This window comes from Phocoena sinus, chromosome 17 (assembly GCF_008692025.1).
Source record: "Phocoena sinus isolate mPhoSin1 chromosome 17, mPhoSin1.pri, whole genome shotgun sequence".
Classification (NCBI taxonomy): Eukaryota; Metazoa; Chordata; class Mammalia; order Artiodactyla; family Phocoenidae; genus Phocoena; species Phocoena sinus.
Window position 1 is genome coordinate 8430659 of NC_045779.1, and position 23037 is coordinate 8453695.

Below are 23037 nucleotides of genomic sequence, written 5' to 3' on the forward strand. Positions count from 1 at the left end.
TTCTGTTGAACTTTTATTTTTAAAACTCCTACAAATTTAAGCTTTCTTTTAAATTATTCTATTAAAATTTAATTTACCATGCTTAAATTTTGCATTAATATTGATAACACCTTGTAGCATAATAGTTTAGAGATAAAAAATATTGCTGAGGCATAAATCTCAAATTCTGACCGTAAATAAGGGTATAAATATAGCAAGTGCCACGTGCAAAGAGTATTGCATTTATTTAGACTTTGGAAACTGCAATTAACATCACATATAAAGAAAAATTCTAAAGCATTAACCATTTTTGCCACGATGAGCATTTGGCCCAATCATTATTTTTTCGAGTTAATATGGTTTTCCTTAATCAAATGACTGCCGGGACTAGTGGCAAAGCACATCACTTATTTGAATAGGCACCATCTTTCGGTAATAAATATATTCTCTCTTGCTTAATAGCAATACAATTTAGCAATTTTGGAGGATTACTGACCAAATTAATTTATAGAAATGATACATTTGCTGTCTGCTAAACCTAGTCTGTATTGCACCATGGATAAAAGGAACTTCTTTGCATTAAATTTTCACAAATTTAATTTATTAAAACTGAATTAATACAAATTTAATTAATAAGTTTTTAAGGGGGAGATAGGAAGAATTTGAGCATCTGGACTTCAAGTGGTTGCCACCTTTAGTTCAGAGCAAAGCACACTCGTTTTATCTCCAGATGCGTTAGTTTCCGTGTGAGTGTCACCCACAAGTGACGGCATTGCCCCCTCCAAAGGGGTGTTGTCAGCTTCTCCTGGGTCTGGAAAATTTCTGCAGCTCTGCATCTGCCATTTCCCAGCAGGGCTGACAGTCTCATCCCCCCAGGCAGGGCTGGAGGAGCTTTACTGCCTGACATTTGTACATCATCCCTGGCTTTTACCCAGAGTTCCAGACTACATATCTCCGACCATCTATCTGACACGTGCACTTGCGTCTCTAATAGGCATCACAAACTTCACAGGACCAAATGCGAATGCTTGATTCTGTACCTCCCCAAACCTGTTCCTCCACCAGTCTTCCTGGTCAGAACCTGGCACTATCCTTTCCTTAGATGGCTTAACCAAAAACCTTTAAATTGGGAATTCCCTGGCAGTCCAGTGGTTAGGACTCTGCACTTCCACTGCAGGGGGCCTGGTTTCCATCCTTGGTCTGGAACCCAGCAAGCCGCACGGAGAGGAAAATCCAAAGTCACCCTCGAGTCTTCTCTCTGACCCTTATATCTAATCCATCATCAAGACCTCTCAGCTCTGCCCTTGTCCACTGCTCCATCTCCATGGCCACGACCACAGTCTGAGCCAGCGCTTCTCGAGGGCACCTGCAATTGTCTCCTATTCGTCTGGCTTCTACTTGTGCCACCAGAATCCATTCTCCACCAAGCAACCAAAGTGATCGTTATTAAAAAAACCCACCAGGGCTCCCCTGGAGGCACAGTGGTTGAGAGTCCGCCTGCCGATGCAGGGGACACGGGTTTGTGCCCCGGTCCGGGAAGATCCCACATGCCGCAGAGTGGCTGGGCCCGTGAGCCATGGTCGCTGAGCCTGCGCGTCCGGAGCCTGTGCTCCGCAACGGGAGAGGCCACAACAGTGAGAGGCCCGTGTAACGCAAAAAACAAAAACAAACAAAAAAAGAACCAGACGGGCACACCCACGCACAAACCCTCCAAGGGCCCCCAGCGCACAGAGAATACAACCTGAGAGGCCCTGGTCCCGCCTGCCCGTGTCACCTCCCTCAGCACGCCCCTGTTCCTGTCCTTCCAATCAAGCCAAGGCTGATTCCCGGCATCACGGCCTTTGCCCCCCTTCTTCCCTCTGCCTGGACAGCTCCTTCCTCGACCTTGACATGTTTCAGCCACTTGTCACCTCCCTAGGGAGGCCTTTGCTGATCACCTTATTATCGTAAGTGTTGCTGTGTCACTCTCAATCACACCACCTACAAACAAAAAATCATAATAACATGTTCTTTATTCCATGACCTTCTTTTCTCTATGGCAGTACTATCATATAAGATGTTCTAATACATTTGTTTTTAACCCTTCTAATATTCTTTAAATATATATTTATTTATAAAGACTATCAGGGGTTTGCTCAAACATCACCTTCTCGGTGAGATATTTTCCTTCCACCCTATCCAAAATTTCAACCCCCTCACACATCCTATGGCTGTGCTCTTCTTTATTTTTGTCTCCTGACAAAGTATCCAGTAGCAAGCAAGAGACTTCCTTCTATGTCTCATGCACTGTCTTCTCCATTACAATGAAAACACCACGTGCTTTGTTGATGGCTGTGCCTGCAATGCCTAGAATAGGCCTGCCACAGAGCGGCCTTTCACTACAAAAAACTTGAGTAAGAAACTTTTAAAATATCTTCCATTGGAATATAAGCTCCACAAGGACACAGACCTCGAGAGTGTTCTTCATGATAAATCCCAGGACCTAAAACAGAATGTGGCCCACGGAGGGTTTCCCAGCTACAGAAGAACGTGGAAAAGCTTCATGAATTGAGGAGCTGGAAGATGGAGAAAGTCCAATAAGAAAGGAGAAGGTAGTGGTTGAGAATCCGCCTGCCAATGCGGGGGACACGGGTTCGAGCCCTGGTCCGGGAAGATCCCACATGCCACGGAGCAACTAAGCCCATGCGCCACAACTACTGAGCCTGCGCTCTAGAGCCCAAGAGCCACAACTACTAAAGCCCTCGAGCCTAGAGCCCGTGCTCCACAACAAGAGAAGCCACTGCAATGAGAAGCCCGCACAACCCAACGAACACCTAATGCAGCCAGATGTAAATAAATTAATTAATTTAAATAAAAAAAGGAAGAAAGGAGAAGGTGCGGAAGGCGCTGGGGAGAAGGTAAGGGGTAAGAAATGAGTCAGCTGACAGAAACTACACAGAGAACAAAGTCCATCCCACTTTATATTTTAAAAGTCTTTTCTAAGCACACTTTGCAACCTCTAGTGATAAAATGAGGTTCTTAAACCTCTAAGAAGGCTGAAGTAAAAACCAGGTGGTGGGTCTAAAGGGAACAAACGTGAGGGTGATGGGAAATCAGTGACTAAAGTGTTATTCTTTACTTTCTTTTCAAAACCGGAGAGAAGCCAGATGGAGGGGGAGCAAAAAATGTTACTAAATTCACGATACAAAATAGCAATAATTAATTGTCTTATTTAAAACTGTATTTCTTGCTTGAATTTATGTATATGCATGAGAAACTGATTCTCTATACAAGTTAGAAAGGAAAAATAAAATGCAAATACTGGGTTTGAAAATCCAATTATACAGAGCATAAGGACATCAAAACCGTGTCCTAAGTAGCAAGGTTTCAGCATACCTTTGCTTTCCCATATCGCGCTCCTGGACTCTGAGGGTACTTCTGAACCAGTTCTTCAAACGCATGCACTGCTTCCTCAATTTTTCCCTGTTAGGAAGAGGCAATTATATACATACAATAAATCCAAATGCATAATGTTATTCAATATAGTCATTTAATATTCACCAAGTAATTTTGTCAAAATTCCCTGGACTCCTTTCTTAGTTTAAGACAATTTTATCCTAAGATTCTAAATAATTAACTGCATTATGACAAACAAAAAACTAGAAATGAACATAAATACACTTTATTTTTTAAAAGGCAGACACCTGGCAAATGATGTACTAGAAATTGCACACACTACTATATATAAGATAGATAACTAATAAGAACCTGCTGTATAGCACAGGGAACTCTACTCAATACTCTGTAATAGCCTCCATGGGAAAAGAATCTGAAAAGAAAAGAGTGGATACGTGTATATGTAGAGCTGATTCACTTCACTGTGCACCTGAAACTAACACAACATTGCAAATCAACTCTACTCCAATGAAAATTAAAAAAAGAAAAACAGGGCTTCCCTGGTGGCGCAGTGGTTGAGAGTCCGCCTGCCGATGCAGGGGACACGGGTTCGTGCCCCGGTCCGGGAGGATCCCACATGCTGCGGGGCGGCTGGGCCCGTGAGCCATGGCCGCTGAGCCTGCGCGTCCGGAGCCTGTGCTCCGCAACGGGAGAGGCCACAACAGTGAGAGGTCCGCGTACCGCAAAAAAAAAAAAAAAAGAAAAGAAAAGAAAAGAAATTGCATTTTCTCTATATATGTACAGTTCCCACATGCACTCTTAAAAAAGTTTAGGATTTCAGTTGGGGGAAGCATACTGCTAGCAGCTAGAATGCCTGGGGTCTGCAATGAGAAGGGCACTGTCGGCAGGCAATAAGCACGCAGGATGACGGGGCCACTTGGCCGCCGATGTTGTCACCCGTTGAACATGAGGGTTGATGTGGCTCACCGGGTTGCTGGGGCACCCCACTGCTTCCTTGTCATGTGACCCCCCCCTCCCCGCAAAGCCCACGCGGGCCCTTAAGAAGCTGGTCCAAGCAGCTGTGGTATGTCTCTGACCACCACTGTGCAAGCGGAAATGCGGGATGTGTAACAGGTAAGCTTGCTGAGGGTCTTGGCATGGGGGTGAGGCACCCTCTCCCCTTCGCAGTCCATCCACAAGGAGAAACACACATCCCCTGGTGTCTAATGGAAGGCAGCAGGTCAGAATATTGGAACCGTGCGATGGAGATGGATTTTCTGAGTTGAACTTTACCACCACTTCAGCTGCCTATCAATCCGTAAATCCATTCATTCCATGCTTAAATGCAAGCTCACTGTGGTTTGTACGTTGTCACCCTCACTGAGTGAGTTTTCACAGCAACAGAGTTTACGCCTCAAACGTGGCTGGGCTCAGCAAACCATACATTACTACCTGATCATTATTGATACCTACTTCTCCACAACTTGACTAAATAGAGCCAGGCAATATCCATATTTTAAAGTTCCTTAAAATCATGGAAGAAGGAGGTTTCTTATTTCCTGTTACATGCCCATCAGTGGCGCTGAGGGTCTGGGAGACAGTATATGCACAGAGGAGCGGTCATGAGTGCAGGTTCCAGAGCCAGAGCAACTGGCTAGACCCTGGGCTCCACCACTTAGGAGGCGTGTGACTCCTGGCAACTTACTTAGGACTTTGCCTTATATGCCTCATCTGTGACACGGGTACAATGAGGGTACTTGATCACTTTGTCGGGCTGCTGTGAAGGTCAAATCTGATAACATATATAAAATGCTTATAGCCGCTGCAGAGAGCATGGAAAGCAATGAAAAATGGTAGCTATTATGATTCTTACTATCGTAGCGTGGGGAGGATGTGTGAGCCCACATGAGACAATAAAGCGTGCCTCAAGTAATCTCTTATCTGACAGACAGGTTAATGCAAAGAGAATGAGGACTGGAAGGCTGAGATAAATCAAGTCAGGAAGATATTCTCTAAGTTGTATTTGTTGTCAGAAATCATTGTATCGCTATTTAAAATATGCTGTGTCTCTCACGATACTAATTTTTTTAAAGGCTTTATTTTTTTAGAGCAGTTTTAGGTTTGCAGCAAAATTGAGAGGAAAGTATAGAGATTTCTCACGTACCTCCTACCCCTACACGTGCACGGCCTCCCCCCATAACCAACATCGCTCAGCACAGTGGTACATTTGTTACGATTGATGAACCTACAATGACACACTGAAATCACCCAAAGCCCATAGTTTACGTTAGGGTTCACTCTTGGTGTTGTACATTCTGGGGGTTTGGACAAATGTATAATGACATGTATCCACTGTCTCCATAGTTTTGCATTTTCCAGAAAGTCATATGGTTGGAATCATACAGTATGTAGCCTATTCAGATTGGTTTCTTTCACTTAGTAATACGAATTTAAGCTTCCTCCCTATCTTTTCATGGCTTGAGAGATCATTTCTGTTCAGTGCTGAATCAGATTTCATTGTCTAGATGTATCCATCCATTCATTTACTGAAGGACATCTTGGTTGCTTTCAGCTTTTGGCAATTATGAAAGCTGCTATGAACATCCATGTGCAGGTTTTTGTGAGAACCTAAGTTTTCAACTCCTTTGGCTAAATACCAAGGAGCAAGATTTCTAGACTGTATGCTACGAGTATGCTTAGTTTTGTAAGAAACCCACCAAACTGTCTTCCGAAGCAGCTGTACTACTGTGTCTCCCACCAGCAGTGAGTGAGAGATTCCGAAGCTCCACATACTCATAAGCATTTGGTGGTGTCAGTGTTCCAGATTTTGGGCTTTCTAATAGGTGTGTAGTGATATCAATTTTGTTTTAAATTGCATTTCATAACATATGAGGTGGAGCATCTTTTCATATGCTTATCTGCCACCTGAATATCTTCTTGGGTGAGTTGTCTTTTAAGGTCTTTGGCCCATTTTTAAATTGGGTTGTTTTTCTTATCATTGAATTTTATGAGTTTTTTTGTATATTTTGGATAACAGTTTCTAAAACCACCATTTTATTTCTTCCATGAGTGATTGTAAGGGATGAAGAATTCATGTTAAATATCCTTCTCCGTGTGACTTTCTTCTAACTAACCTGTGTGAGTTTCCTGAGGCTGCTGTAACAAATGACCACAAACTTTGTGGCTTGAGAGAACAGAAATTCATTCGCTCATGGTTCCGGAGAGCAGAAGTCCAAAATCAGTTTCACTGGGGCTGAAATCGAGATGTGGGCAGGGCCGTTCTTTCTCCAGAGGCTCTAGGGGAGAATCTGCGACAGCATTTCCTGACATCACCTCAATCACCGCTTTGTCTTCACGTTGCCTTCTCCTGTGTGTGCCTTCTCCTGTTTCGTCTGTATCAGATTTCCCTCTGCCTCTCTCTCATATAGAAACACGTGATTGAATTTTGGGCCCAACTGGATAACCCAGGATAATCCCCCATCTCAAGACCCTTAACTTAATCATATCTGCAAAGACCCTTTCTCCAAACACGGTAACATGTACAGGTTCCAGGGATTAGGACACAGAATATCTTTGGACGGATTACTTTTCGCCTATCACATGACTTACACAACTTAAATCGCAAATATTGAGGCTATTTTTGTGAAAATCATGCTAAATGCACCATTTCCAGATTTAAACCATAGGATTAACAATATTCATAACAACTCTGCGAAAGTATTTTTTCCAGCTTAACACTCCCTTAGTTGGCCATCAAGGTTATAAAAATAATGGAATACATTGGCTCTGTCCTAGGCATCCTTTGGATCCCTTAACACACATGCTCTATGCCTTTCCTAAGGGACCATCAGTCCTGCCCTCACCTCAGCTGTTTGGCAAAGTTAATGTGTTTGCTTTTAGTCTGAAAAAACTTTCCCTTCCCCAGGTTCTTGCTGGAGAATATAGCTCCAGATACTATTACACAATTCTTCTTAAAAAACTCAACCCAGGATAGAGTGCTCACGAAGAACTGCCTGAAAATCATCTGTTCTTCAACACAGCTTACATTTTATCCTAGGACCAAGACAGTTCACTGGAGAGACATGTACTTGCCTCACCCCCCGCCACCCCCGGCTCCTGTTCTGGCACGAGGTCAGCGGGTGCGCTGAAGGACACTAAGACACACCCCATGGAGGTCACGTAGAACCCGCGCGCGAGACATTAGGGAGGAGGCTGTGCCATCCATCACTAGGCCCTTTATGAAGATCTATGGCATAAGGTTCCTCTCTGGACTTGGTGCAGAACAGCTATTCTGAGGACTACTATCCGTCTGACAGTGTGATCTACACCCCTTCCTTGCTCTGCCCGCAGTTTACTTCTTTCCCAGCCCCGTTTAAAGCCTGTGGTGTGAACTTTCGTGTGTCGCACTTACTCTGACTTTATAAAGTTTTCCCTTCTTTCTCTCTTTTTCTCCACTTATAATACAATAATAAAAACTAATTCCAACAAATGAACAAATATTTCAGTGTATCATTTCAAATCCTTCTTCTGGGGCATAAGGAGGAGTTTTAAGCAATAAATATTATTTTAAAAAATTGATGATTGGGCTTCCCTGGTGGCGCAGTGGAAGAGAGTCCGTCTGCTGATGCAGGGGACACGGGTTCGTGCCCTGGTCTGGGAAGATCCCACATGTCGCGGAGCGGCTGGGCCCGTAAGCCATGGCCTCTGGGCCTGCGTGTCCGGAGCCTGTGCTCCGCAACGGGAGAGGCCCACGTATCGCAAAAAATAAAATAAAAAAAATTGATGATTAAAATATGATCCATGCATTTTTGCAGGAAAACTAAAGTGACCTCGTACTTTCATGTCACACAGTTTCTGAAACATGGGTGTGGCCTGAGACCAGGCCTCCTCTGACCATTGCTGCCTTATGGCTGTAGCAATCCCAGTAGTCGGCTGCATTATTTGAAACTACCAGCTATAAAAACAACCCTAAAAAATTTAATTACACTGATGACGCAGTCAATAACATGGCTCCCTGCTGTTTCAGAAGCAAGAATTGCCTCTGTGGGCCCTTCTTCCTCCTTTATTTACCCTGTTATAGATCCACGGTGCTCCTTGAAGAAAGCATCAAAATTTCTCCAGATAAGCGAGAACTGGAGAATACCCCATGGATTGTTCCAGCATTTTTATGCTTCACTGACTTATCTGCCCCTTGATAACTGAGCCCTTCTCTACTATTCATTATAATTACATAAAAATCCTTCTCTAAAGCTGTTCGTTTGTTCTTTATCCCTAAAGTCACCTGTGAAATAGGCATCCATTTTCATCAAGGGCATGTAGCACAGAGAAAGTGGAGAATGCCAAACAAGGTGATAGAAAAAGAAGATTCCTGCTTCGTTTCTATTAAGAAATGCAAATTTTCATCAAATAGTAGATGGCTGCATTTTATAAAGTCAAACAAGACAGACACAGAAATCATTCGATGTTAATTTAGTGAACAAAGACTTTGCTGCAACATTCTTTGGAGTTACTACCTTTGTATCAGCTGCCGACCAGGGTGAGCCAGGCTTTGGTTTGGGAACCGTGCCTAATGCTAGTTACAGACGTCGCCATGCTTGTTGGGACTTTTCCAGTAAATATGGGGGGAAGCACATTCTCGTCCCACTTCAGTGCCTAACTCAGGTGTTTTTATTGTTGTCGCTTACCTATGACAGTCCCCTTATTCCTTTTTTTTTTTTCAGCTAATGTCTACTGATTAAAAAACCACATTACAGGAAAACTAATGAGTATCAGTTTAAAATGCAAGTATAAATTCAAGTACAGAGTAGAGCGAGAAATTTTCATGAGAAACAACTACAGGCAGACCTCAGAGATCTTGCAAGTTTGGGTCCAGACCACCACGATAAAGCGAATACCACAACAGAGTGAGTCACATGAATGTTTTGGTTTCCAGTGCATATAAAAGTTATGTTTACATTATATTGTAGTCTATTAAGTGTGCAATAGTGTTATGTTTAGAAAAACAATGCACATCCCTTATTTAAAAATACTTTATTGCTAAAAAATGCTAATCATCATCTGAGCCTCCAGCAAGTCCTAATCTTTTTGCTGGTGGAGGGCTTGAAATTATTTCGAGAATTACCAAAATGTGACAGAGAGACCCGACGCGCGCAAATGCTGCTGGAAAAATGGCACCGGTAGACTTGTTTGATACAGGGCTGCCACAAACCCTCCATTTGTAAAGAACCCAATATCCATGAAGCACAATAAAATGAGGTGCGTCTGTAGATGATTCAGTGAAGGTGTCATTAGATACATTATAACAAATATTTGGCCCAATCATTACATGAGTGTGATGGAGTTAAGAGAACAGATAACTTCAATCTAGGGTTAACTGACTTTCCAAAAACTGTAATATCCAGAAACACACGCAAATAGTATTTCAAATTAACTGATGACAAAGCAAAACTTCAGTCACCCTGGAAACTGGAGGTGCGTGAGGTTAACCCCAAGTGAGAAGAATCTTAAATCTAACATCATTTCACCTTAACAGTAACTGTCCTAAGAGCATTGGACTAACCTATGTTTTCTTTTTGCATCGCGTTGCTTTAAAATGAAAACCCCTACTTGTATGGTACTTGACAGCACTGATGCTTCTTTTTTAATCTCTTATCTCATTGGAAAAGACCAAGTAGGAAGTAGGAAGAGCATGTATTAGTCTCATTTTTTAAAATAAGGAAACGGAGGCTCAGAATGACTAAGTGAGCTGCCCAAAGCCACCAAAGTAGACAGTGATGGGAGGGGCTGACACCCAAGTCGGCTGGCCTGCCGGTAAAGTTCTATTTCTATGTGGCCATTATAGCTGCCGTTTTTCTTTTCATTTGATTCACTTCACGTGGAATGCTGACGTGCCTGGGGAAAAATCCACTCTATTCAAAGGTTGTTTCTCTTACAGTTTTTTAAAAAAACAAATCAAGAGTAATGGCTGAGTTTATTTAACAAAGAAACCATCGGGTGTTCCTGCGAAAAGCAAAACCACCTACCCGTTTGCGGAGTTTCTCTGCAGCATCGAGTTCAGCTTTAATAGTCTTATCAAATTTATTTAATAGTTTAGGCTTCTTTTTCTTCACTGAAAGAAAAAAAGAGGTTTTAAATTTTTATTTTATGTTTTTGTCTAGAAATAGTTCTTGAGAATAGTGATTTACGAAAGTAGTAAGAAACCTAGCGTTGGTCCTGAGCCTATAACTGGAGAACCAAGCACAGTCCTGGCTCAGCTCCCTACACGGCTCTCCCAACCCCCAGGATGACCCAGTCCGTAACTGCCAAACCACAGGGAAGCGGTCAGGGCCCTTTTTCTCAGATGCTCGAAGGTGTTCTTGGGAGACTGGGTGCATTCTGGTATACTGAAACTCTCAGGATAGTGACCTAATTTCTGGAATGAAAATGGTAGGTATGATTTCTAAACTCTTAGGATCAACTCCTTGGCTAAGCCCAAAAGGCTGCTTACAACTGTCTCTGAACACACCCACAGTGTTTCCCGATCAGATAAAAGTAGGAAATTACTCTCAAGGGAGCAGGATTTCTTAGTCTAGGACTCAAGACCCTTCCATTGCATCCTGGACCTAAATTCCAGCATATTCCATACTCGAGCCAGATGGGACCACCCCTCACTCCCCAAATAAGCTTTCTGCCATTTCTGAGGCTACCTTCTCCAAGTAAAATGGCTTATTCCTTGTCAGTTGAAAATACGCCCCCCTCCTTCAACGACCAGCTGAAAACCCCACTCACACCACATATCACTCACAGAAGTGCTCTGTTTTCTCTATCACACGACTGAAATCCTCAGCACCATGCTTATGTCTTTTTGTGTGTGTGTGTGGTTCTTCCCCCTATTATATGGGACTTTTATGTACTTATCCTGGTCCCTTTTCAAACCGTAAGCCCCTGCAGAGTGGCACCGTGTCTTTGACGCAACCTGAATTTCCTCCTGCTGACTCAGCCTGAAGTCATGACCAGCAGGGGAGGGTTGGGGCCTTCCGGGTGGACCCAGAGCAAATAATCCCGTCTCCGGGCTCAGAGCATGACCAGGTGTGACCCTGAAAGGTAAGCCGGATGTTCCAGGTAGAGAGAAATGACAACAGTCAGAGGAGAACTTCCTTAATGCTCTGACATTAAACCAACACATTCAGTTCCTTGTGCTCTGTCCCAGGTGCAGGAGGAGGGGTTCTCCCTCCTAAGGTCACTCCCCGCCCTGCCCCACAGGCCCGCATTCTGCTGCCTCCATAGGCCTCCTCACTCTGGCTTTCCTCTGAGCCCCTGTCCACGTTTCATAGCGCTGAAGTCTCCACCATCCTAAAGCCAGCAAACCAACCAACCAGGACGAACCTCAGCCTCCCCACCCCCACTCGCCATCCTCTCCCCCCCTCCCCTCCCTCGTGGCTCCCTTCCCACCCACAGTGCTTTGTCCTCACCCACCATGGAGGCAAAAGCGAGTCGTCCACAAGGAAGGAGCCTCAGTGGTTAAGAGTCAGATGGTAGGGGCCTGAGTCCCAGCTCTGTCCTGTCCCAGATCTGTGACCTAAGCCAAGCTGGTGGTAGACTTTCCCGACTCTCACTTCCCTAATCTATAACATGGGGTAGCGTTCTTGAGAATTAAATAATATTGCATGTGGGCAACTAGCACAGTGATCAACATACAGTAAGTGCTCTGTATCTGAGAGCTAATAATCCGTATGGCCATCTCTGCAAGTCCCCCTGTTCCTTTTTCTCCCATCCAACCTGGCCACCCTGCAGCACCGGACACGGCGGACTCCTCCCTCCTTCCTGAAAGGGTCCCTCGCCTTGACTTCTGTGCTGCCCGCTCTCCTGGCTTTCCTCCTGTCCCCGCAGTATGCTGTGCTCATCAGGGTCAGTCTTCAGCCTCTAAAGGGCTTCCACGGTTTAATTTCCAAACTGAGCTCCATGTTAACTAGTTACTTTTCTCCTGAAATACAAAAATCATAAATCCAAGTGCCTATGGGCACAGAGGCTTCAAGCTCAGATCCAAAGTGAAATTCGCTACTGCTCACAAATCTGTTCTGTCTCGGATTTGTCCTATTTCAGAGGATGGCGCTGTATTCATGTTTCCAAATAACAAACCTGGTCAGTCTGTGACCGGAGTAAAGAAGAAGGAACATGAGGAATTATCCGAAGACTGAAAGTAATCGCTACTATTTTTTTTAGCACTCACTGTGTGCCGGTCTCCAGGCCATATCTCCTTTTATTCTCTCAATCTCTTGGACATGGGGAACTTAACTTCACAGATGTGGCCACTGAGGTTTCAAAGGGGTCAGTCCCTTGACACCTCCCCTATGGCTGTTAGCATGGCTGATGCCATCTTGGGCCTGACAGTTCCTCCTGTCCTTCCATTGACACTACCCAGGAATGTACTGTGCCGTGAATCACTTCTCTGTTGTCAGGGGCTTTAGAGTTAATAGATATTGTTCCATCATCATTAGGACCAGGTGGCCTCTACGCTCTGTCGGTCTCCAAACAATGATGAAGACCTTTGCTGGCGTATTCCGGGCGCCCACAAGACTAGCTACCCACTCATAAATCTTGACTTAGGAATACACGCCGTATTTCCAAGCACCCCATACCCCAGGTTAACTATCAAATTGTCCCAGTGGCTATAGCCTCTGCGAATGCTTCCAGATCATTTTCTGCCCAATCCCACCCTGTGAGTAAGTTACCCTGTAATAAGTTGATCCACTGATTACACGGGGCTTCCTGCCTCGTTGTTCGGTCTCAAGATGCCTTCTCAGTTCAGTGGGCACTTTTTGTTCCGTCCGTCCTCCGACACCTCCCCTCTCCCATCTACATTTCCCACCTGAATGGTTTCCCAAAACAGGGAAGTTTCCTAAGTATCTTAGCCTCCTGCCTCTCCCCACAGGGGAGCTGGTGTGACTTATCCGATCACTGAGTTAGGGGGAAGCAACAAGCTTGTGTAGCTCAGTCCCACCCCTTCCCTTCCCCCAGGATGTGTACCACTAATGCGCTGAGCGGATGCCACATCCTGCAGGGAGGGGTTCCCACCCACATGGCGGAACTAGGGTTGCTCTCCACAGCCTGGAGTGGGCGGGTATGTCCAATTCCTGGGTTCAAGATTACGAAACCTATTATTCCTGCTCATTTAAGTCCCATTCTTCAATTCGACTTTTATCAGTAATAAAGCTGACACTTTGATCACTTTTTTCATTTCATTCCTTGTATATAATATAGTTTCAATGTTTATTGGAGTAGAGTTGATTTACAATGTTGTGTTAGTTTCAGGTGTAGAGCAAAGTGAATTGGTGATACATATACATATATCCATTCTTTTTTTAGATTCTTTCCCCACAGGCCATTACAGAGTATTGAGTAGAGTTCCCTGTGCCAAACAGTAGGTTCTTATTAGATATCTATTTTATATATAGCAGTGTGTATGTGTCAATCCCAATCTCCCAATTTATCCCTTCCCCCCTTCCCCCTTGGTAACCATAAGTTTGTTTTCTACCTCTGTGACTCTACTTCTATTTTGTGAATAAGTTCATTTGTGCCCTATTTTTAGATTCCACATATAAGTGATACCATATGATATTTGTCTTTCTGCGTCTGACTTGCCTCACTCAGTATGACAATCTCTAGTTCCATCCATTTGCTGCAAATGGAATTATTTTGTTCTTTTTTATGGCTGAGTAATATTCCATCGTATATAACTCCTAGGCATATACCTGGAGAAAACCATAATTTGAAAAGATACATGCACCCCAATGTTCATTGCAGCACTATTTACAATAGCCAGGACATGGAAGCAACCTAAATGTCCACTGACAGAGGAATGATAAAGAAGATGTGGTACATATATCATTCCTTATATATTTTTTAAAAATTGGTATTCTCTTATTTATTCCACCTTTCTCTTCTCCTCCCCCCAAGCCCCAAAGCCCCCTATTGTTGAAAAATATGTCTAAAGCAGAGACTGAAAAAATAGTGACTAGTGGGCACATTCAACGGCATGCCATGATATGTTAGCATACGTGCTGAGGACATGGGAAATGAATCGACATTTGGCTGAGATGGGGATTTATAAATGGTGGAAGTTAGTGTCGTGTCACCCAGCACTGACTTATGTCTCGCAATTGCTCGCTTTGGTTTTGCAGAAATGTCTGTCAGCAGGACAACAGCAGGACCAGGAAAGCCTGGCGAGCACCTGAGCAGAGGGTTACTGCTGGCATCAGGACTTTTCCCAAGCGCATCTCCCATGTTCCACTGTCAAAGTTAACATGAGGTTTATTTACAGGGGGGGAAAAGAAAAAGCTATTGGCAGCTTAGGACATCCAAAATATATAGTTAACATTAAAATATGTTTGTTAAATAGCCATACTGTACTCAGTGTCAACATATTTCAGTATCATCAAGAAAAACAGAATATTAAAAATCTCGAAGCACTCATTACCAAGAGAAATTACTTTGTCCCATAAAATTTCTTTTCACAAACCTTCCTATTTAATAGCTGTTAATATTGCTCTTCTCTTTGAAATTCAAGTTTATTCCTGTCATGACTATTTTTAAGTGTATAAAAAGCCTAAGGCAATTTTTCCAACTGTAAAAAAACCCAGATCTGTTCCTTCTTGTTCTGGGGAAACATGTGGTCTTATTGCAGAACCAGGAGTGGGGTCTCAGGGCTTGTGACAGGATGGAGCAAACTCTCTCAGGCTCTTTGGGCCTTAGTTTCTTCTTCTACAAATGGTTCTCTTAAGGTCTCCGAACAAATCCTGCACTTTTAATTTTCAGTTGATTTAAATCATGTTAATAATCCTTCAAAGTAGACCTAGGAGTATTGCCATGGGTTGTTAATTTTGTTGAATTTGGATTTTTAAAAGTGGCTTAGGAACCAGATGTTTATGTTTTATAAAACTTTGAACTTTTCTTTTTGGTCACTGCCATTACAAGTATTTTGTCCTTTTCCAAAACCACAAAGAAAGAAAAAAAAGTGACCCGTTGCATTTCAAATCCTGACTTCCCTTGCCGTCGTTGAAACATTAAGAGCAAATGAAATGGAAAAGAAGGGAAATAAAAGAATAATTAAAGGCATGAAAAAAGACTAACAATACACATGTAGATTATATAAAAATTAAATGTTGACTCCCTTTGCTCTCCACTTGGTCAACGGAAGAAGATGTTTTCATACTATGGTACATGAGGAGAAGCTGACCACCCATGAAAACAGACACAGGATCTTTGCATCTCTCTATGTCCCCGACATGCTCTGATGATAAGTGACGGAAGGTGCAAGGTCTGCCATAAGGTAGACAGAAAAGCAACTTTCCGGACCTGTCTCCCTGCTTCCAGTCTGTTCTCTCTCTACATTGTCCTCAGGATCTTCCTGAAACACAACCTGTCCATGTTACTCCATCGCCATGGATCCCCCAAGCACATAAAATAAACACTAAACTCCTTCCTAGTAATTCTGCTCTTGGCTCTCTGCCCAAGAGAAATGATGACACACGTCCACACAGCGACTCATATGCACGCATTCACTGAAGCGCTGTAACAGCCACAGGTAGACAAAACCTAAACGTCCATCACCTGGTGGACGGACAGACGGTTTATGGCAGAGCCATACAATGCAGTGCTACTCAGCCATGATAAGAATACGTGCAACAATGTGGATCCCTCTCAAGTGCATCACGTTAGGGGAAAGAGGCCAAGTTCATAAAGCTACTAACTGGATGATTCCCTTTACACAGCATTTTAGAAAAGGATAAACTGTTGGGAAAGAAAACAGATTAGTGGTTTCAGAGGCTGGAGGTGGGAAAAGGGGTTGACTCCAAAGGGCACGAGAGAATTTTGAGATACAGAGTTCTAGATTTTAAGTGTGGTGGAGAAATTGTAACTAGATGTCAAGGCATATGTCAAAACTACACACCACAAAAGGTGGATTTTACCATATGTAAATTACACCTCAATACCTGACTTGACAAAAAAGTTATAAGGAAGAGACAAGTCACATGATTCTCAATGAAGACTCTCGGGAATTCCCTGGAGGTCCAGTGGTTAGGACTCCGAGCTCTCACTGCGGAGGGCCAGGGCTCGATCCCTGGTTGGGGAACTAAGATCCCACAAGCCGAGCAGCATGGCCAGAAAAACAAACGAACAAAAAATAAAATCAGTGAAGACTCTTATCATAGGTATATCAGTATGAGAAGCATTTGGGCATAAAAACATCGTTCTTTCAAAATTAAAATTAAATCTGATTTTGAGTTATCCGCCGCCAACCATGAACCTATCAGGAGGTAATTTGAACTTACTCAAATTCAACTATGCTTAAGAAGCTCCTCCCTGCAAATATAAGAAAAAAGGAAGAAAAATTCTCTCCTTATTTAATATCCCAGCTACCTTTTCTGCTCCTGTCTCTTTCTTATCATTCATTCCACCCTCCAAGCACCCTACTTTTAATTTTTATTTTTTAAAAAAAATTTGACTACTCTTGAAGTATAGGAAACCATTGCTGCTCTTCTGTGTGTGACTCTAAGCAGTGGAGGGGGCCCCAGGCTTTGGACTGAGACCCACATTTTTCACTGGTTCATTCATTCATTCAATTCAACTACTTGCTAAAAAGCCACCATGTTTCAAGGATTGTGCTAAGTGCTGGGGATTCAACAGAACATTCCTCAAGGAGGCTACTGGGGAGAAAGCTGTAAATGGATAATGAATGCTTAGAGGAATGAGGGTAATTATAAGGGCGGACCAGGAGTGGTGCTAATCTTTTTGGGAAGGGGGAGGGAAAGCTTTCTGGGGAAATTGAGGACTTAAGTATAGACCCAGATAGAAGTAGCATTCCCAGCAGAGGAAAGAGTATTTATTTTGTAAATCAATCACAAGTTTGGGACATTGTACTTTCACCATTAGTTATTTTTCTTTATTTTTCTAAAAATCTCCTCCTGCTTGGATACTATGGTTTGGTGCAATATATACGTTCTTATTATGGGAATCTGGGCTTTCCAGAATTTTGGAAAGCTCACACTGGTGGAGGTATTGCTCTGGGACCCCGGCCACTGACTTGCTTTCTCCCCACATACGGGTACGTGGCCTTAGTGATACTGAACCTGCTTTAAGAGCCAGAAGAGGCCTGAAATGCATGTCCAGGGAGTTTTAGTTTTGTAGAGAGAGGATGTACACCCCAACTGTAAGAGGTGGCACAGCAAGAATGGGGCTTTTGAAAACATGCAAGACAAAGAGTGGACAGCTGTAGCCCCGCACCCCAGCCAGAGGCGGGATTCAAGATTCCCACGCTGAGGGCCAAACCAGCCACTCTGCTCGGAGCTGCCATCTGCTTTTGATACAACACTGTAAGCTGATTAAGGACCTTAAATTAACTTTACTGGGAGGAAGAAAGATAGAAAATGAGAACTTCTCCCACCAACTCAAAACCTATCTGAAACGTTGTATTTAGTCAAGAAAAATCCGTACATCTTGAAATAACCCTTTCATAGTTGTTTCCTGGAACCAGCTTTACTGCCTTTGACAAACTGTCTCCTAGCCACTCTATCTTCACCTCCTGTTACTTACCTGCAAAGCAGTTACATTTCCTTTACACAGACTCTCAAATTTCGCATGAACTTGTGACACTTCCGTGACTTTTCTCATGCTGTTTTTTTTTTTTGGTGGTGGTTTGGTTTTGGGAGCTTGGAAAACCCTTCCCTCTATTTCTACCAAAGAATACTCTCTTTCAACCTTCAAGACCTAGTTTAAATGCTATTTCCTCTATCAAGTCATCTAAAGACATCCTCATGAAAAAACAACAACAACAAAACTTTCTCCCCTGTGCTCATACAACACTTTGTTTCTAGAAATAGCAAAGTTTCAGGCTGTGTTTAAGTGGGCCATGTGGTTATATATGATGTACACTCTCTTCCCCACGCCACCCCCCATACTGCTGGATTGTTAATTTTTGTGAAGAAAGAACTGTGTCTTCCTCATAATTTATTTCCAGCACAGCACATGGTCTGTCCCATGAAAAGTCTTCAATAAATGTTTCTGAATGTACATAAATACATGCAAGCACGAATGAATCAGAATATTCCATGAAATCTTGCCATGTGCTACAACATGGATGGACCTTGAGGGTGTTATGCTAAGTGAAATAAGTCAGACACAGAAGGGCAAATACTGTGTGATTTCACTTATATGTGGAATCTGAAAAACAAAACAAACGAACAAACAAAATAAGACAGAAACAGACTCACAGATACAGAGAACAAACTGGTGGTCACCAGAGGGGAGGGAGTTAGCGGGTGGCTGAAAAAGGGGAAGAGGATTAAGAGGACAAACTTCCATCTATAAAATAAATAAGTAACAGGGATGGAATGTCACGTAGGGAATATAGTCAATAATATTGCAACAACTTTGTGTGGTGACAGATGGTAACTGAACTTATCGTGGTGATCATTTCATAATGTATAAAAAATATCAAATCACTATGTTGTACACCTGAAAGTAATATTACATGTTAATTATAACTCAATTAAAAAAAAAGATATTCCAGAAGGGGATATCCATGTCAATTTGTAACTTAGGTGTATCAGTTATTTAAAAAACAATCGGAAAATTGTAAGCATCCAAGATAGAGAATGAATTGAGAACGAGAATAGCGTGCTTTATAAAGAAGGTCTAGTCCAAAAAGTGCCAACAGACAACAAAAGAGGGGAGGGAGGAGGAAGGTAAGAGAAAGACACAAGGTAAGTGCGAGACAATCCCCACTGAAGATTTTATAGAGAACACCGATATTTCTTATTCCATTCTAGTTTTTCCATATAGTTAGAATTTAGAACACGGTGGCAGAAAATTAGACACAACTAACCAGTAAGTTCTTGGATTGCAAAGTTCAGCTGATTTTAGTAGAACATAAAAACTACACTAGGCAGCTTGCTTTTTATGTTCTGAGTCTTGCTTAATGCCTTGTCAAATTATTTGCTGATAATAATAGTTGACATTCATTGATCACTTACCCTGCTGGACATGTGCAACTCACCCAGGCTGCACAAACTGTCAACAGTAGGAGCCAAGACTGGAGCTGGGGGTTGTCTTGACTCCAGTGTCTATGCTTTTGACAACATTTTGTTGTATACCCGGCATCTGGCCCAAAAGTTCAGACACCAGGGTGTTCCTGCATGTTTGGAGAGTGAAGACAGCGTGGAATTAAGTATTAGTGTAAGTATTATGTTGTGTAAGGAAGTAGCTGAACTTTGTACTACTTGTCTCAGAGGATAAAGGCAGTTAAATAATCACAGTGATTTCCCTTCATTTTGTGTCTCAAAGACCCAGCGTGTACACATTACACAGAGACACCTGGCTTAGCAGGAAGGTCACAGGGTATGGAGTCTGGAGGCCAGGGTGTGAGCCTCACTTCTGCCTTTCTTAGATGACTTGCTAGTCTCACTTCCATGAAACAGGAATAACGTCTGACCCCTACCTACCAACCATAAAGGAACATAAACATAAAATATCATATAAATATTAATCATGACTTCCGTCTATAATACCTTATTTTCATTTCCTTTAAATTTCTGCTCTTTAATTAAATGGGAGATATGTATGACGTACCTTATTAGTAAACGTTTGAGGAACTAATTTTTTTAAGATACCAGATTTGCTCTACGGTCAAACATTTCTCTGGCAGAGACTTTGGACAACTAATAACTTTGCCAAACCATTCCTACAACCCGTTTGTATTTCCTGGGTCAACAAAGGACTAAGGAGCTATGGGGCTCCATTGTACTCCCTTTGCTCCCTAAACCCTGCTGTGTTTTCAAGCAGGACCACATAAAACATGAAGGGTTGCTTTTTGTTATAGGCATCCAAAGGTGGAATTGGATAAAAAATAATCTAAAGAGCAAAATGATTTAAGGGAAGGAAGAGTAAGACCAAAATAAGTCATTGAAGAAAAATGTGCCCTATATCTGAGATACAGCCTGAAGCTTTGAAATAATCATGTAATGCTAATTTCAATATTATTCATGTTAAAGAGCAGTTAAACCACGACAGACCCCACTACATATTTTAGTCTTCCTATGTTACAACTGGAAGTTAATTGTGCTTTTCTTTTTAAAATCAGTGATAGATTTCAATGGAAGAAAAAAAACCTCCATGCTAAATTTGTCCGGCAGTGAGGAAATCTATAAATTAAGGCAAATAACAAAAAAGAAGGAAACAACAGAGTGAAATATTCAAGACTTCAAGAATCCAGTACTAGGGTTTTTGATGAAATTCCTCCTGCTGGGTACAGGGAAAGCAAGCCCAGATCTACCAATGCTCCTCCAAGGCACAGGCAGGGATGTTGGTGGGAGCTCTCAGTTCTTTTGTCTTTCATTTACAAGTGGGAATTGTGCAAGGTATTCTATTGCTATGCTTCACACGAGGGTCTGAAATAAATCTGCTTTCATATCGATAGTGGGTCATGTTATTGGCTGTTGGGAAACCCAATCGGCAGACAGCCACAGAAGTGCTTCTGGCGGGAGTCTTTGTTATCACTGTGAAAAAGGAAAATTAATGTGTTTGATCCAAAAAGAGCCCCTTCTGAGCCCACTTCCTCTAATGTGATATATCCACCTTGCAGGTATATAGTAGGGGGAGAAGAGGTAAATCTTGACAACTCAGGGGAGACTGTCTTACTTGCCAGCCTTAACTGATGACTAGAGGGAAGAAGAAAGGCGGACCCTTCCTTTCCTCCTACAGCTAAGGAGTAACGGACTTTTGTTCTCCTGAGTCAACTATCAAGTACATGCCAGCAGGAGCTCAATATTCAAAGCTTAAACCACACAGTTAACATAAATGTTTTTCTGCTGAGAGACACTAACTAATACAACACAGTAAACATTATATAAAGGGCAATTGTTTTCCTCTGCCCCCTCTGTTGAAATAATGTGGGATTCAGCTGGGAGCAGTCAATGGATCCAGCAAGTATTCCGGTTTATTAAATGTAGACTGCTGTCTCCCCATAGGGTTATTTTAATAAATTATACATCACTCCCCTTCTAGAGTAATAATCCTTTAACAGATGTGACCCCATATGTTAAGTTGGAAATTTCAGAGATGCTAAGTGATGTGTTTTCTATACATAACAGAAACCCCTTCAGTGTCAAGGCAGTCCACAGGCTTACCAACAGCTAATTCAGACATTAAGAATTTCATCTCCATGTTCACTGTTCCATGAGAGAATAGCCACCTTCCCCAAATTTTATTTTAGACACAATTGTAACAATCTTGATCTCCTGGTTCTAGAGGCTAGCACCTTTACCTTATTATAAGTATATTAGAAAGAAGTGAGGGTTGCTTGAATCAGATATACACTCAGTAGCAGGATGTAAAAGCCAACAGACTGAAGTAAGAAAGACATCAGAAATGAACCCAGCTCAAATAGCATTCCAATATGGGTCAAATTGTGTACAGGTAAACAGTGCTATGTATTTCAACAGCCCCAAAAGGTATCTCTGCACAATAACTGATGTTCATTAAAATGGGCATGACAGTCTCTAATCACCAAAGAAAATTAAACTGTGTGCGGCATACAATTTAAAAAGGCAGAGGGGCATAAAAAGTATTTTAGAAAAGCAGCTACCAACTTTTGTTAATTTTGTTTAAGTGGTGCTTAAGGGTCTTTAAAGTCATGTTTAAATATCTGTTTCCGTGAAATATTGATTTCCCAGTAATGTCAAATAACACAATAATTCTCAAGCCTGTCCGCACATCAGTATCACCAGGGGAACGTGAAACAAAACAGACAATCCCAAGTGCCATCAGATAAGAATCATGAAGGGGGTAGGTTAGGGTTAGGGTTAGGAAGCAACAAGAAACTCTACTAAAAAAAAGTAAGTATAGGTAAGTATAGGTAACTCTGCTCTACAACATCTCAGATATATCTGAAGATTAATATATGCTACATACATGAATAATGTAAGTATTTGTAAGCTTAAGTTTCTAACACTACCTTGATTTTTACTTGATTGTTCAGATGTCAACAAGGATGTACACATTTGATTGGTGTTTGTCAGCATTGATATTGGTTTTGATGATTACATCTTTTAAGACAGAAATTACATCTGGCTCACATTCTTTTAGACAACATCAAAGATTTCGCCAAACCCAAGTGGATATTTCAATACAATTTGATCATTGCAATGACAGAAATCCCAAGAGTGCCTCTGGAGTTTCTCCCTGTGTGACAGAAGTGAAAACCTGATATTACAGAATATATTAATTTGGATTTGTAGGAGTACGGTAGACACGATAAGATGACCACAAACTTTCAACAAGCAACCCAACTGTAAAGATCTGGATCTCTGGAGAATGAGAGATAGTTGTGTTTACTCTGGCAATAGCAGGATGATAAAGTGACAAACGATTTCTGATATTTTAACAAGTAGAAAATACATGTTTAAATGGCCAGGTTTTAATTACAGACAAATGTGAATATGGATCAATAACAGAGACATAAACCTATAATTCAACGTATTGAAAAATAAAGCCATTGCCTTTTTGAAATATATGTAGTGGAAATAACACAAAGAAGAAAGAGATGTTATTTTCAAATACTAAGGTTGAGAGCATACTTTCAAAACAAAATCAAATTTCTAAATACTTCCATGTCATACATGAAACAATGGCCTGCAAGGCACTTACATC

General features: G+C 42.1%; 1 protein-coding gene across 9 annotated transcripts in view; it reads right to left on the minus strand.

The window, feature by feature from the left end:
* The window catches only part of ASPH (aspartate beta-hydroxylase), a 267950-nt gene that overhangs the window by 110589 nt on the left and 134324 nt on the right, over positions 1-23037 (minus strand). For all 9 annotated transcript variants that reach the window (XR_004346438.1, XR_004346436.1, XR_004346437.1 and 6 more), the window contains 2 exons: positions 10377-10462; positions 3355-3441 (listed from right to left, as the gene is read on the minus strand). Coding sequence is in view for 4 of the 9 variants with exons in the window: in XM_032609812.1 (XP_032465703.1) it covers positions 3355-3441; positions 10377-10462 (173 nt within the window). In the remaining 5 variants the exon portion in view is untranslated. The remainder of the gene's footprint in view (positions 1-3354; positions 3442-10376; positions 10463-23037) is intronic.